Genomic DNA, 16,986 nt, shown 5'->3' with positions numbered 1-16,986 from the left:
ATGGGTGAGAAGTTTGGCATCGCTGCCGGACGACGGCTTCTCCTCGCTTAGTCGTCGACACACTGGGTCCGACGTCGCACGCGCGACCGCCCCAAGGTCAACTCGATTAGAAAAATATACTATTTTTGTAACACGCAGATTTTGTTGAACAAACCTTCTTTTTCCACTCGTCCGTCTTTGCGGTTCTTCTCATATCTATCTTAACCGTCCTCCTCGTGCACGTGGGTACTGCGAAAAAACTCCTGCAGTCACACCGACCAGTTTGTTTACAATATATTATTATTATGATTTTTTTTTCTGGAACACACATCAGTGTGACAGGTTCCTTAGACACCGGGGTGATGTCATTGTATACATGCATCTGAGGTATTCAAACTGTGCGTTGCGAATATTTGTCAAGTGACCCGCACGAAAGAGGGAATAAGATTAAACATTAAAACATTTAAAATATCTCCCTGTGCCCTTAACAATTTGAGAGCCACACCAACATTTTGTAAAAAGACGACAGACATTGGATGAAATTTTTTTTTAATATTTCATTAAGTACATATTATAGCAATGTATTATTGTCACCGTCGTCATTATGTCCCGGCCGGTCGGTTCTAAGGAAGAGGGATTCGTCCTACCATCCTCATAGTAATGATATTCTTGTTGCAATGAGTATAAAATTATTATGTCTAATTTTCCCTTTTCCCCTATAACTATGTCCAAAAATAGCAAGTACCAAGTACCATCTACCTAGTATCTATACACGACGAGAATAAAATATCACGATGACGAAAACCCCAGTTAACGACGTTGGTTTATAAAGGAATATATTGTGTTTCGTCGGAGTTAGGTACTTTTTATATAATATAAAAGAGCCGACCGAAAATGCGTTTAAGTAGACGGCGGCCAGCGGGGTTCAAGCATCAATGATGATTGTACGATATTAAAATGCAGGATGTACGACGCACGACAATTTATAATTGGATGTCCCACTACAAGTCGTGGCCCGTGGCCGAGTCTCGTTTTACAATGTTTATTTACTACAATGATAATAATATATACTGTTTGTATTATGATTATGATTATTTATTTGTATTGTTATCACAGCCGTTACACAATATTATTTTAACGTTTACCAATCGACAACAAACGTATCATTCAAAATAAATTGAACTCTGACAATTTTTGAGTATTTATTATTTTATATATGGACGACCGTTTAGTACGTGACCTTCACACAAGGCGGTAATTATTGTACAATATCATAACACACCCATCCTAGGATTTATATCGATCCAAAGTTACAATAAACGTCAGTCTCTCTGACAATTGATCTAAAATTATTTGAAAAAAATTTCACGTTCATAGAGTCAAATACATACGCATAAATACTACGAGAACAAAATATTTCATAAATAAAATATTTAGGTAAATGTTGAATTATGAACTATGAAATTATGTCCAACAATATAGTTATTATTACGGTAGTAAAAATGTATGATGTATTGAAGTCTGATATTCAATATTAAACGAATAATGAGTATATTAATATGATGACCTAGTCTAGAGGTCGTAATCGAAATCTGAGAAAGAAAATAAACAATATTAAAGTAACAGAGTCCGTCTGTTTCAGTATAATCTGAGTTTACGACAATCATCGTCGTACTATTATAGTAATTTATTGTTAAATATGTTCGCTGTTCCCCATTTAATAAAAATGTTACAGCAGAAAACACCTTAAGTGAAATTCAAGTGACCGATATTTCACCTATAATACTATTAGAGTATAATGTATATTATTGTTATTTCCTTAAAATGTAACATTTGCATAATGTCTACTATACATACATTTATACACATTAAACAAACATGATTTACAGTAGAAATAACTATTTACTTTTACAGTACAAGTTAACTATACGATTTTTATATTTAATTGTTCATTACTACCTTAATTGTAAACGAAATAATAAAACATACTATGTATACAGAGAGACAAAATCGACTTATAGTCTCTCTCACTTAAATAGGTATACAACATAATATTAATAAGTTGTTGGTATTTAATTATAATATACAACTCTTAAAATGGCTGCATAAATTAATTCTGTATTTTAAAAATAATTATTAGAATAAAATCCATTGACGAAAAACTGTAGGTATTTGTATATAATAGGCATAATGCAAACAATATACATGTTGGTTCGTTGAATACCAGTTTTACCAAGATTTGGTTTATAGTTAATCATATTCAATGGTGTACCCAGTGGCGTACTAAAAACTGAATTTGAGGAGGATTATCCTAAAATCTCCCTGTTAGCTAACTCCTATAACAAAAAATGCAGGAAAGGGATAATAATAAAAAATAATAAATACAAATTATTTTATAGAAACATTTTCACTTTTCAATGAATTGAAAACAATCTAGAGAAGGCGTTTTCACCTCCCACATTTCTAATGTATGTTACTGACACTACCAAGTAGTAAATACTAAATATTAACCGATATTTAATTTAGGACGGTAATTAAAAGGGATTTTTTATAGTCATACCAGTACGTTTATTACCAAATAATATTAACTATCCTTAATCTAGCCATATTGTATTACAATTACCTAATTATTATTTATTATCTTGTTTGTATTTTAAAATATAAATAATAATATAATGATATTAATATTAATACCATACTACAGATTAAAAAAATAGTATATACAAATAGATCATATACTAAGTATAGATGAGAAATACTCTATACATCACCTAATATGATTACATGAAGTTCCAATGTATATTAAATATTTTATAAGTCGTGAAAAAAATATATACAATTAATGATCACATATATAAGACGTGTATACAACTAATAGAGGTAATAAATAAAATAGGTATTTAAATGACATTGCCCATGATACGTGATCGTTTGATTGAAACGTGAGGTGTATCGTAAACTAATTGACATAATATTAATAATATCATACGTTTAAACGTTTAAACGTTACGACAATTTGATAATATGCCAAGTGTGAACAAAGTGACACGACCGCGACGTTGTTACATTGCAGGAACATATTATATAGATTATAGACCACTTTTAATAACTTATTTTCGTCATCAGATTATAAAATAAAAATCAATCGACAATCGTTAATAATTAAAAATATAGTTATTTTTTATCAAGCTTTTATTTTTATTGTATTTTTTATTTAGAATACAGCAAAAAAAAAAAATGTTTTGATTTAAAAACATAGGGGGTAATTTCTGGAAGAAAATAATTAGATCTATAGTTGGTACTTTTGAAAAATCAAACTTATTTAAAGCACTAGGACCAAACCCACAGGACGTTAAAAGCTTAATCTTATTCTTAAAAAAAACAGAATTGTACAAATTAATTTAATGTAATCATGTAAATACTAAAATACTAACAATGTAATCAAAATTCGTGTACTAATGGCCTAGTTGTCGATGTATATTTCAGATCAATAAAAAAAAAAAAACTCATTTAATTAGCCTATTGTCAATACATTTATTTTTGTGTCAAAAAGATTGAAAATTGATTACAAAATTCTTCATGAATCATGAGTATTTCATAATATTTACCAACAAATCTAAAAAAATAAATGCGCATTTTTTTTATAGACATTTTGAGTGAAAATTTGTACGTTTACTATGAAAAACAACAATTTATAATTATATTGTTGTAATCTAAAAGTATTATTTGCAAGAAATTGAAAAATGTAATTCTTATTAATATTATTATATTTTATACACACAATATTATTTTACAATGCAATTTTATCGGCAAAAATTAATTCATCCTATTGTATTACGAATTATAAAATAAATTACTATAATAGGAATATTAGAATATTTTCATAAAATAAAACAGACCCGATTTCTGTAAAAAATCTTTTTTCATATTCAACGATTTATCACTGGATTTAAATTTAACGCATCTACTACAGTAACTAATTCAAATGATGAACACACTCGACACCTACAGTACAGCAGAGCAGTTACTTACTTTTCCCCTTTTAATTTTAGTTTTGAAAGTATGTATATAATATTTAAGGCAAATAATCACACAAAATATATTTGTTAACACGGTGATTATAGTTTAAGGATACCAACTTTAAAAATGAAATGTTGAGCCCCTGTAATAAATACAGTTTGCTACATCTTTCCATCGTTATACTGACGATAGTAGGTACAAACATTTCAGTCTAGAACTATCGAAATTCTAAATGTTAAAACAATTTAAAACCTGGGCATCATCAGTTATAAGACATATGGATCTATAATTTAAAATTTTCTTAGTAGTTCAGAATCTACATAATATTATAGTTTATTTTACTCTAACTTCGTAAATAAATTTATATGGGCAAGGCATTTATGATACTGATAGACTTTCTTATAAAATTACGTATTTAATGCATGATGATGATGAATAGATTCATCAAAGAGAACTAATGCATAATATTTTCCAAGTCTTAACTTTGGACCATCAATACAATAAATGTAATATAATATTAAGTATAAGCACTATAAAGCTATACACCACGTAACATATTTATAATATTAAATATTTGATATATACGAAGAGATTTTACACTTAATCCAACAGCTTAATATAAAAGAAGGTTTTCTGGAAAAGTTGAAAAAAAAGTATCTTTTATGCGTTTTTGGGTACTCCGACTGAAAAAATATGATAATGAACATATTATATAACATTTAACAAAAACACATCATAATTTATTTTTTCTATAGCTAATATATGTCTATTATCTAACTTCACTCAAAAGTCAGAACATTACGATACGAATTTTTTTATAATATTGTGTATTTAAATATTCAACGGATTAAAGATATCAATATAATAATAATATATACAGATGTTGTGATGTAAAATATCTCATATTATTTATGGCATTAAAATGAAATTAATTATTATTTACGACAGTAAAGATAAGAGGTTGTATTTTACTGATAACAATTGTTTTCCTAGTGATTATTCTTCCTACCACTTTTATTTTATACGGATATTATTATACGAAATATATAGTGCAGAGTGCACCTACTTAATAAAAACATAATGTTCATAAGCTTAATTTGGAGAAGTCACTCTGTTGTACAGTAGTAAGTTCATCATCATTGAATAGGTCTTTGATATTAATTAAATCAATTTCATCGGTTTTTAATTGTTTTTAGGGATAAAAGAATAGTGAAAGTAATGTAGTATCTCTCCAATCATTAATATGTAAAATAAACAAAGAACCCATACCCGTATATTTTTTATTATATCGATAGAAAACACTATTCTTCATTAGAATTCTATTTTATTTAATTATTCGCGTAATTATTTTAGTTCACAATTGACAATAAAATAAAGTACCACCAACTAAAAATTTGCATTTATTATTGTTATGCAATTTGAAGTATTTGAACTTTATATAGGTTGAAATTAAACTCTATTCAAGGCGACGTTGTTCAACCTTGCACATGCACTAATTAATTACAATGGTCAACATAATTTATATTCTAATTAACTATTATAGTGAAGAATTACTTTAGGGTTTATATGGTCCATAATACGAACGTGTTAAGTATGCGCTAACGTTAGAGCTTCAGAATATTATGCTATGATATTTTCAAGTTTTTAGCGACATATTATTAATAAACTATATAAATACTCTTGTTATGAAAATATGAACATAACAAATGGTGAATTTATATAAAATAATTGTATAAACATTATAAACGGGCCAGGGACATGAAATTTAATAATATGCACACCCACTTACCAGAATACTTCGTACCAAATTTAAATGTGAAAACCTAACTTTTGATATCAAACACGATTATAATCAGTGAAAATTATAAAAATTTATTTTTTACATTATTTAAGCTGGACAATGAATTTACATTACATCAAAAAGTTTCTCGGGAGGGCAAATGCCCCTGTCCATCCCCCCCCCCAGGTACGCCACTGCGATAAGCAACCGTAAGTGAAATGGTGATTCAGTGCATAGTATTATTATAAATCATTATGTTGCTGACACGTGAATTAATTCTAAGTTATTATAAGTATAGGTATCATTGTACTAACAGTTTCTATTGTAGCACAATTTACATTAAATATTTAACTACAGTACTTTACTGTATATGCGATTGTGTACACAAATGATTTAAATTAAGAATCATACTATTTAATCGATTAGAACTAAACGTCGGGTAACTCTTACTAAATAGTTTGATTAATAATATTATAATAGTATATATATTCATTACCTGTCATTTTTTGGATAAGTAGGGAATTTCTTCTGGCTCAGTTCTTGTATGGTACTTAGACTCTGAGGCTCTGCAGATATACCTTGCGCCCTTTGTTTACGTGGTCTGGCTATTCCATCCAGAAGCGACGTAAGAGATTTAGCTACGAGGTTTTGGCTTTGTTGTGGATGAACAGGAGCAGCCGCCACGTGGTGAGAATGATGCAGCGTACTAGTGGGTGAAACTGGATTGCTGAATGGAAACACACTTTGAAACATGTCTAAATGGGACCGGAGCTCTTGGATTTCGTTGTTCCTGGCCTGAAGTAACGTTTCCAGGTTACGAATCAAAGTATCTTTTGCTTCCAGTAACGTTTTCAAATCTTGAGCATCTACTGAAGCCGCCATGTCTACAACACAATCAATATAAACAATTTTATATTGTAAAATATAATGCATAATACATGAATAGGCTGCTTTTTGATTTATACGCTGATAGGATTTCTAAAAATCTAAATCTAAATTTTAGATCTTGATAGGGTTTTTTGATCGATCAAAAAACTTTTGATCCGCAATGATTTAAAAAAAAAACTAATAAAAATCGACATTTTCTTATCCCAATAAATAGCTCAAAATGCCAAAATATTTTGAAAATTGTGTTAACTAAAATATACCATCTGTGAAAATGTCACCTATCAACAATTATTTCTTTTTTGTAGGATTACACCAAAAAACAAAATAGATTTAATTTGATCACCCAAACTACCAACTAGATTCACTTTCCAACCAAAAAAAATGCTACTCCTACAATAAAACATTTAAAGACTTTTTACTTCCACACAAATTGATGTGAAAAAACATTGTTATGATAAATATCTTCAAAGTTGAATAGCAATATTTAAATCACATTTCATATAAACATTTAATATTGAAATAGGTATTTTATTAAAAATTACAAAATTTGTTCAATATGGTATATATTTTGCAAGGGATTTTGCCGTTTTCGGACCCATGATTTTGTGAGATCGTAACAGTCGCCGATGGCCAAGATAAACTGGACAATTAGTGTACTGTGTAATATGATTATATTATATTATACACACAACCACGATGCAAACGCAGATAATTTAAAAGTAATAATATCTGATATAATTTGATGTTTTTTTTTAAACATTTATAGCATTGTCGTTTGAAGTACTCGTTGAACGCATGAATAAACAGAATAAGTAACTAAATTAATAAAATTTAAAACAAATCGTAAAGCCTTCAATCAATTGCTCTGCTATGCCATAAATTTATTATAAACTTTATGTTTAATTTTAGCTTAAATAAGATAAGATAAAATGTTTCTCTTGATAATATTAAATATTATTATACACTATAATAAGTCAGTCGACTTGATACACGGTATTATGGTAATAAATCATTTTTGGTATGACTCATACTCATCAGCTATCACCAAAACAACATGTACTTTGAGTTCGACATCTAGCAAAATTACTTTACTGTCTATAATAAGCAATTTTTCGGATAGGTAATTATAATTAAATTAAATTACTTAGTTTGCAGTGTCACCTAACAGATAAGACAATCATAAGATAAAACCATATTAAAATAATTGTATTTATTTGATTTAGATTTATATCTGGTCTTAAACGCTATTATGTCACATTTAGAAAATAAGACCGGTATAAATAGCAAAAACTCAAATTGAAAACTTCTTAAAGAGAAGCAAATGTATAAAAAATTTTGTTTCTCATAAGACAACAGAGCCTACCTAATTCTAAATATTTAATTTTACAGTTAGTCAAGTTCAAATTTTTCCAGAAACAATTTTCGGCCCTGTGTTAATTGTACATATTATGATAATTATGTTGAGCGGTTAAAATATTATAATAATAATTATGCAATGATAATATTATTATAATGGTAATTAATATTGGTAGTTAATATATATTATTATTAATACCATTATTGATAATACTATACATGATATAATTATATAATATAATTAATTTATAAATTATTTTAATTAATAGGCTCCATCCAGTACCCATATTCGTAAATTATGCAACTTTAAATCAGTCCACTTTATTTATTTAACCATAGTTTATTACCTTATTAAATTATTAAATTAATATACTGAATATTCAATATTTTTTCATTTCTTTTCCGTAGTAAATTTATGTTTGGTTATTTAATTAGTAATTTATTATTAGTAATTTAATATAGCCATGCAGTAAGTATTTGTCAATTAAGTAAATATATAACAATAAAATAGATAAAATGAATACCATAAATGCATAGGCAGATATTGGAGAATATTGAGAAGATTAACATTATAAAAACAGACAAGTAGTTCAAATAAATATAAATATGAAATTACAATCAAATACATCTATACATTTATAATGCAAATTTAGAACAAAATTTACACCGAACACGAGCGTTAGAAAAATAATAATGAACGTTAATATTTAAATGCCTAATCTCTTGGATAGTCATTAAATTAATATAGAAATAATACATATTTGATAATCGTTTATTCTTTATACATTGTCAAACTATTACTGTATACGTAAAAATCACAGCTAATACAACTGTATCTATATAAGGTTGTAATTTGATAGGGGGAATGTAAGATAAAACGAAACAGCGTGTGGATATATTTAATATCTGTATAGAAACTGCCTTGGAAACTGCGCAATCGTTAAAAATAACAATACAATTTCGAGCTAAAAGACCCTATTTTGAAAATGGGGAGAACAAATGTTCAAACAGTAACCGAAAGCAAAATATACTAGTTCTACTGAAGACTAAACAGCTTTAACCTTGACCACAAAATATTGTCAATATATTTAACTATTATATAACTTATCCATAAAATATTAAAATGTATAATTTTACATAATCAAGTGCATCATAAATTCATAATCATTAAAATAAGTTTTTTGTTTATTATAAAATAATAAAAACAGCCTGCAATACGGTGTCTCATTATACAATAACTATTACGAGGAAATACAAACTTAAGGTTAAGGTAATATTAAGTGAGAATCTTTTATAATAATATGTTTAGTAATAAAAGTAGGTAAGTTAGTTAGGTGTTTCTTTTCCATAATCATTAGTTACCTACTTAACAGACCATTAAAGAATTAACTCTTGCTAATGAAATAAATCATATAATTAAACAGAAAAACTTTACCAAGACCTTTATAATACCTCTAGCATACTTGTAATTTGAAACTAAAAAACAAAATTTTAATCGGAAAATAATGTATCTTAAACATTTATGTGAGATTTGAAGGGATAATAAGAAAAGATTAAAATACATAAACACGTGAAAGAAAGCAATAATAAACGGTTATCCAGCAAAAACCAGTTTAGTTCATGAGATAAACACCGGTTTAGGTAACAGCTACAGAAGTTAGGTAAAACTAATTTTAAAACGTGATTACGTGGTTCAACAAACAAAAACGTCTCTTCCTTCGTTGATAATCATCCAAAAACGATGAATTAAAATTACTGAATATATTTATAGAAATAGTATTAATATACAGTATTATACACGTTTTAGCATTTCAATAAAAGTTACGTTGGCAAAATGCAACGCCGACGTTTAAAATTATAATATTATACCTATTAAAATCGACAGACGTGGGAGAGTATATCCATTAGATTGGTTAGGATTCAATTAGGAAATTAAAAAGATTGTTAAATTAACCGTTTGTTGAAAAGTGATATATTTTACGTTTACACATTTATATAGTTAGGAACAAAATCCCATGTGGCATGTATAATAAAAAAATGATAGAATTATGTAATAAATTTAATAATTAAAAATCGAACAGGGTGCCGGTAAAAATTATAAATTTTTTACTTAGAATATAAAATATGAATAGTACATACCAAAAATAAAAAGGTCTAAAGAGTATAGCATTAAAATAATACAAAATATAATATTTATTGTGTTAATGGGACAGTCGAACTTGGTTGACTCGAACTTTTTAACTCTAAATAGTCCAAATTTTTCCCCGTCCCTAGGATTTCCTATCATTGTATTAACTTGGATAACTCCAACTTTTTGCCTTGTCCCTTCAACTTCGAGCTAACAAAACCGATTGTAAATCTTAATTTTAACAAATAAATAATTTGTGGCTATTGAAAAAATTAACATAATTATTGTTCATAATTATTAATCATACCGACAAGATAAAGTTTCTTTGTATCATTTGTTTATTTAATTTACGTTAGGTATACAAACTACCGTAAATTTTTAAGCAGTTTTGAATACAATAGATACTCGGTATGTAGGTATAGTTAAACTAGTTATCGTTTTTTATTTATTTTTTGAAGTCCCATTTGGCAATTTCTGATACCACAGATTTAAACATTTATTTAATAACGAAAAAATAAACAGGAGCAATAAAAACTCTGAATATAATAGGTGTATTTAAATGATCATTATTTTGACAATACAATTTCGAATAGTTACTGAATACTGACAAATACTCAGATGATGAAATGTAACTTAAGGACACGTCATGATCTACTAAAATGATGAGATTAATACCTAGGGCCACATCTAAGCTTTTATTGATAGTACTATTTCCTTATTATATATCCTTTTTGAAATTGTAACCTATGTTAGGCCCCAGATAATAATCTTACATTCTTACCTTAAAATTTCATGATTTACTCTAATATCAAAACTAACAATACACTATTTAAACTGACGGACGAAAATTTTCTATGATGTACGATCAATATTTTAGCGTGTTTTGCGTACATAATATAAGGTAAATTTATTAAAAATGCTCATAACACACTTAAATACTTAACTATCATATAAACCCAACTTAAAAACGCAAATAATGTTCAAACCTTTAAATTGTATAGATCAATTCACTTTAATTTTCTAACGGAGCTAAACGTGATCTAGTGCGCGAACTGCACGCGTACCACGGCAAGCACTTGTAAGACAAGACAACACATGTTAGAATTGTTTTCCATACGGTTTTATTTTCATCTTAGATCCGATATTCCGATCTAGGTGTTTTTAATTGGCTGATAGTGACCGAGTAAAGAAAACCTGATAATTTATCAAGTATCTATGAAGTATGAACACTTTGAACAAAACTTTAAAATTGTATAAATTGTTAGATAGATAATTAGATTTCCCGTTTAAGTACCAAACTCAAGGGCAAAAAATCTCTGATAATACAGAACGTATTATTTTTTTTTTTTACAAGTGTTTAAACATTCATTATATATCATTTAAAAATGCATGCGATACACCTAATTAATTCATAATACTTAATGGCTAATGTCTATTTTTATCATAATAGGTACATTGATAATTTTGTTGTTTTATTAACATACTAAATGTTTAATCAATTTAGGTATATATTATAATTATTATTGAGATATTAGGAAAAAAGTCCCCCGTAAGATAGTCTCGCGGTAAAAAGGCTCCAAATTAATATTTAATTTAAATTCAGTCTTTTATCATATAGACATTTATATAGGCACATACGTCATAGGTAATAAAAAATATTTCATATTTTATTGAAATAATTAACAAACAACTAAATTAAATAAGTACCTTTCTAGAATTAAAATTATTCTCACATATTCACGAAAGAACATAAAAAAATAATATTATCTACATAGTTATAAAGATATTTTCAGATATTTTCCTTAGGTTTAATTGAAACTTACAAAAAATGCATTTACATGTTATATAATAGTAGATTTAAATTCAGTCTTTTATCATATTATAAGTATTTATAAACATAATTACATGTTAAATTCATTGAAAATAATATAATACCTAATATAAAAAATATATAAAATATAAAATATGTCTTGTAATATTACTTATAAAGTTATAACAAGTATAGTGGAAATATTGTTTTATTTATACAGCAACCTCGACAGCAACGGTATACTTTTTTCCGACTACCAATTTAATTAATAAGATAATCCAAAATATAATTCGATATACGTATATAAAATATATCAGGATACGCTTTAAAGTTCAGTGGTATACACAGAATTTGATGATGGTCGCGGAGGTGGGCTGGTCATAGTTTAACCTTAGCACTTTTAATTTTGTAAATAAAATAATACGGTGCCTATCTACGGTGTAAAGGAGCCCCATTCTGCAAACTAAGGTGTTTATAATATGTTCATATTTAAATTATTTGTCGACTTTTTGATTTTGTGAATACAGTACAATAACCGAACGTATTTAATTATTTATATTGTACCTATCAAATACTTTGCCAAATACGTCTTATCAATAATTCAAAATAAAGTAGTAGCGGTCGTGCACAATATGTACTATTTTTTTTTATGTATGGATACAAATAAGATTTACAATAATACGATTTTAATAGCCAATAATCAGCTCATGACACGGACGTTATTATTCAGGAAATCCGCCAATTAATGCGCACCGCCGTCCACCAGCTACTACACCGGTCATAAATTACACTTTGTCCGTATACCCATCATTTCCATATTCAGAAAATGGTATAACAATAACAACCACTACCGCGATAATATTAATATGTGGGTACCTACAAGACTACCACGGTCTACGAGAGTTGTACGCAAAGAGTGTACGGCGAGATTATACTTAGGTGTTTTTTTCACGGCTGGTGGTGACGTTGAGTACGGGGTGGGTGAGGGGGGTACTGTTGCTAGCGAGCGCGGAGGAAGGGAGTGCCATAGTGCCACCGCCGCTGCGCCGTCAAGAACGAAAATATCATGTTTTTATATTTGTATTATTATTATTATTATTATTAATATTATTATAGCACTGGCTCGGCGGCTCACAAACACGATCACTGCGCTGCAAAACACATACGTGCGCGCTAGCAACCGAGTCCGTCACGCGGTGCGCGAAATATGTGCGTTTTGTTATCGCCGCGACACAACTGATAGCATGTAAAACATACACACACGAGACACACTTAAGACTTATAAATAGCATATATATTATATTATGATATTTATAATCAATGTTATTGTATGAAGAAAAAAAACATCCGATGACGATGTTCCAATACACACACAAACACAATCGCGCGCGCAAACCTGTGCGATTGTTATCCGACAGTTACCTTGTGCAACGGATTCGGTCGGACGGCCGGCGCCGGCGAACGCCCTTTTATTGTATTATTAGTTATTATCACCGATGTACCTATAGTTGCTTCTTTACTACGATGTTTAAGGCTACGGCGACGGTATTAGCACAAATAAATAATACTTATGCATAACATAATTTGTATCAAAATATATAGTAAAGAGATCCAATACATGGGCGGATAGGTCATTTTTGGTCTACCGGAAAATTTTAAAAAGGGGCCTCCACATGAAAAAAGATTTAATAATATATGATATTAAAGGGCCCCATTACTGAAATACGAAGTGGGGCCCACCGGGAAATGTCCGGTAGCCCTATCCGCCTATGATCCAATATCATTGATATCATTTAATCAATATTATTATCGAACATGATCATCGTCGCGTTTACCTGCGGACGACGACGCTTCGGACGGTTGCAGCGCTCGCGTCATTGGTTCTTCGGTGGCGGACAACACGTCAACTGCCGACGAAACGCTGACGTTGTCGTAATCGCAGTCTTCCGGCAAAGGCAACACGTCGGTCGTCGGCACGCCGGTAATCGTGGTCGTTCTATTCCGGCCGGGCCACGGGATACACCACTGGCCGAAACACAGTCTCATAAAGGCAGCCACTGTTGTTCGCGGGCGAGCATGCCTCGCGGACGTGACCGTGATATCGGAAAAATGACGACCGAATGACCTACGGCTGAGGTACGATCACCGCGGTGGCGAGACGGTACTTATTAGAACGAAAACCCTCCTACTCCCCGGACTTTTCGATTGCTGTCGGAGACTATTGATAAAGATGGTGGCGTTTGAATTTCATATAAACATTTATGTTATTGTTCAAAATTTGAATATTTATTATGCAGTATGCACGCGTATATTATCGGACGTAATAACACGTGTGACAAGGTATAAACAGCAATTAAGGCAACAGTTGAACACGCGGCGAGAACAACGACCACTACATGCGGTACCGGTCCGACTGTCGAGCCGTGCACTACGCACTACGCAGTCCGCACACCGCAGTCGTGTGTGGCGCCGCAGCAGACGGCGGTGCGGTTCGGCGGCCATCGACTCGTCCGCGTCTGCGAGACTTTGATTGCACTCGGAACGACTGTTCCGACAGAGAGCGCGCGCGCACCAACACTACTACCAGTTACCACAGACTATTATAACAATAATTTATTGTTCGATTATACGCGCGAGACGTGATTCGTTCAATCGGTCGTGCCTTTTTAGTTTTTACTGTATTTTTAATTTATTTTTAATTTTTATATTCGAATCGAAAAATGTTCTAAAATATTACTGAGTATCTCATGTCTGGCTATACCTACCGCTCAAAAACGTACACGTCGGCGATAGGTTGGGGTTCAACCATCGTCTTCGCAAGATTATCGAGTATCGGTACATTCGGTACACTTGAAAACATGTCGATGCTTTCTTCGTGTAATCGTGTGTAAATAATATTATTGTCTCCACCCAGTTCGTGTTGATATGAAAGTCAAAAACACGAGTGTATTATACACTGTGTATATTAAAATAATATTACAATTTTATTTACATTTCTAGTAACTAATATCAAATAACCATAATATGAAAGATAATTGGAAACACGTGTGACCATGTCAAGTCAATGTTCGACATACGTAACTATTATTTATGCAATTGTCGATTGTACTAACTCGTCATTATATTTAGTGGCGCTGAACACGTATTTTTATGGGCCGGTTCGCCCCTATATTTAATTAAGGTAACTTTATGATAGTTGAATTAACAATATAACTATGTGGTTGGTGGTTAGTTTAGGTTAGGTTTCAGAATGCAAGATCAAAAAATATCGGCAGTTTCATGTGCGATTTGAATGTTATAAAGGACTGTATATATGTCTGGATCAGTGGCGCCGAAGTAGTTAAAAAACAGTCGAGCAGACTAGGTAAAATAATGTAACTCACCACCTAGTCAGGATTATTAGTTGTTAATATAAATAATCACTATTCATTACAGTTGCATTCATGTTCGGATGTATTTAAACTATATAGCTTGACTAGCTTGTAATATATGTAATATTGTATGTGATTTTTATTTACTATGTTTTGTATTTTTAATTACCAAGCACGAAATGATCAAAATGTACTGATAGATATATTATAATTATAAAGGTACCTGAAACCACATTTTACCAATATCCGATACCCGTACCCCGATCCCCGATTAATCTGATATATGCTAAGCTATGAGCGATTGTAAACTCCACCGATACAATTTTTTTACCTGAAAAAAAATATAAATTCCATATAAAAATCCAAATATACATCTCTTTACAAAAGCTCTATTAGATATTCAATTATTATTATATTATTTATTTTAATATTGTGTAAAAATGGATATAAGTATCTGAATATAATATATATAAATAATAAATCTGTACATAAATTATGTAGGTACGTATTACTTACGTAATGTTAACAATTATATATTTTTCTATTATTTCTATTTGATTTTTATATGATTTTTTTTTTAATTACTGTATTTAATTACAATAGTTATATTATAATTAGGTCCCGGATTTAAATGTACTCAAAACCATACAAATGTCGAATATGCTCCAAAAATTACCCACAAATGTCCACAAAAAATGACCTTAAAAATACCATTTATATTTATTTTTATACAATTTGTTATTTTAATTTGGAATTTATTATTAAAATATATTTATTACTTTATTGAAAAAAAAAATTGGAAAATTGACTTGATGCTGCTATGAAAAAACATACCGGTGAAGTTTACATTTTTTTTTTTCAGGTAAAAAAATGTACCGGTGGAGTTTACATTTTTTTTTCGGGTAAAATCGACGTACCGTTGGAATTTACATGAAAAAAGGTCTAAAAAGGTCGCAATCGGTGGAGTTTACATGCACCCATAGGTATCGATAATAATAAATATAACTGTGTTCCCTTCAAAAAAAATTTACAATTTATTGACTAAACATATAAATATACGGAAAATTTCAAATTTTGAAATAAATCTTTTTAAGATAATTACAATAATAATAAAAAATAAAAATAGTAAATACTTGTATATTTTATAATATTATGCTGATGTCTCGTTTTTTTTTTTCAAAATCTGATTAGATATCAGTTTATTGAAAAATCGGTACCACGGGTTACTTATAGAGTTTCTGTTTTCTAGTGTCAGTCTTTTCCTTATTTGAATGTATTATGGAAACATTGGAAACTACCAACTATAGTAACACAATTAAATAACCAACACAAATATTCGAATATGAATTGTAAATTCGTAATATCGCAAAGTTTGTAATGTTTGTAGATAATAATATGTATTTGGTGTAACATATTTAGAGCTCTCAAAAAATGGAAGGTTTTGTAATCGAATATTTAAACCTGTGTATGGAAAAAACTTATAATATACATACCTAAATATAAACTATATTCATTTTAGGTTTACGTTTTGACGTATGGTCCTATTTCCTATAGCCGGTGTAGGTACTTGGTCAACGTTGGACACTGGTTGATTGTATATGACTTAAGATGGTTGACCTGGTACAATTATTTATGTTGGTCACTGTCCGCTTCC

General features: G+C 29.6%; 1 protein-coding gene across 2 annotated transcripts in view; it reads right to left on the bottom strand.

The window, feature by feature from the left end:
• The window catches only part of for (cGMP-dependent protein kinase for), a 133,940-nt gene that overhangs the window by 82,492 nt on the left and 34,462 nt on the right, over positions 1-16,986 (bottom strand). Inside the window, exons 1-2 of one of the 2 annotated variants that reach the window (XM_089224914.1) lie at positions 13,797-14,400; positions 6,276-6,663 (exon numbers count right to left, since the gene is read on the bottom strand). In XM_089224914.1, coding sequence (XP_089081040.1) covers positions 6,276-6,663; positions 13,797-14,007 — 599 coding nt within the window. In that variant the 5' untranslated portion in view covers positions 14,008-14,400. Of the gene's footprint in view, positions 1-6,275; positions 6,664-13,796; positions 14,401-16,986 lie in introns of those variants that run through there. The other variant, XM_089224915.1, reaches the window with a different exon arrangement.

This window comes from Diuraphis noxia, unplaced genomic scaffold (genome assembly GCF_037042655.1).
Source record: "Diuraphis noxia isolate RWA-SAM2 unplaced genomic scaffold, SU_Dnox_SAM2 contig0003, whole genome shotgun sequence".
Taxonomy (NCBI): Eukaryota; Metazoa; Arthropoda; class Insecta; order Hemiptera; family Aphididae; genus Diuraphis; species Diuraphis noxia.
This window is presented reverse-complemented; position numbering and strand designations above follow the sequence as displayed.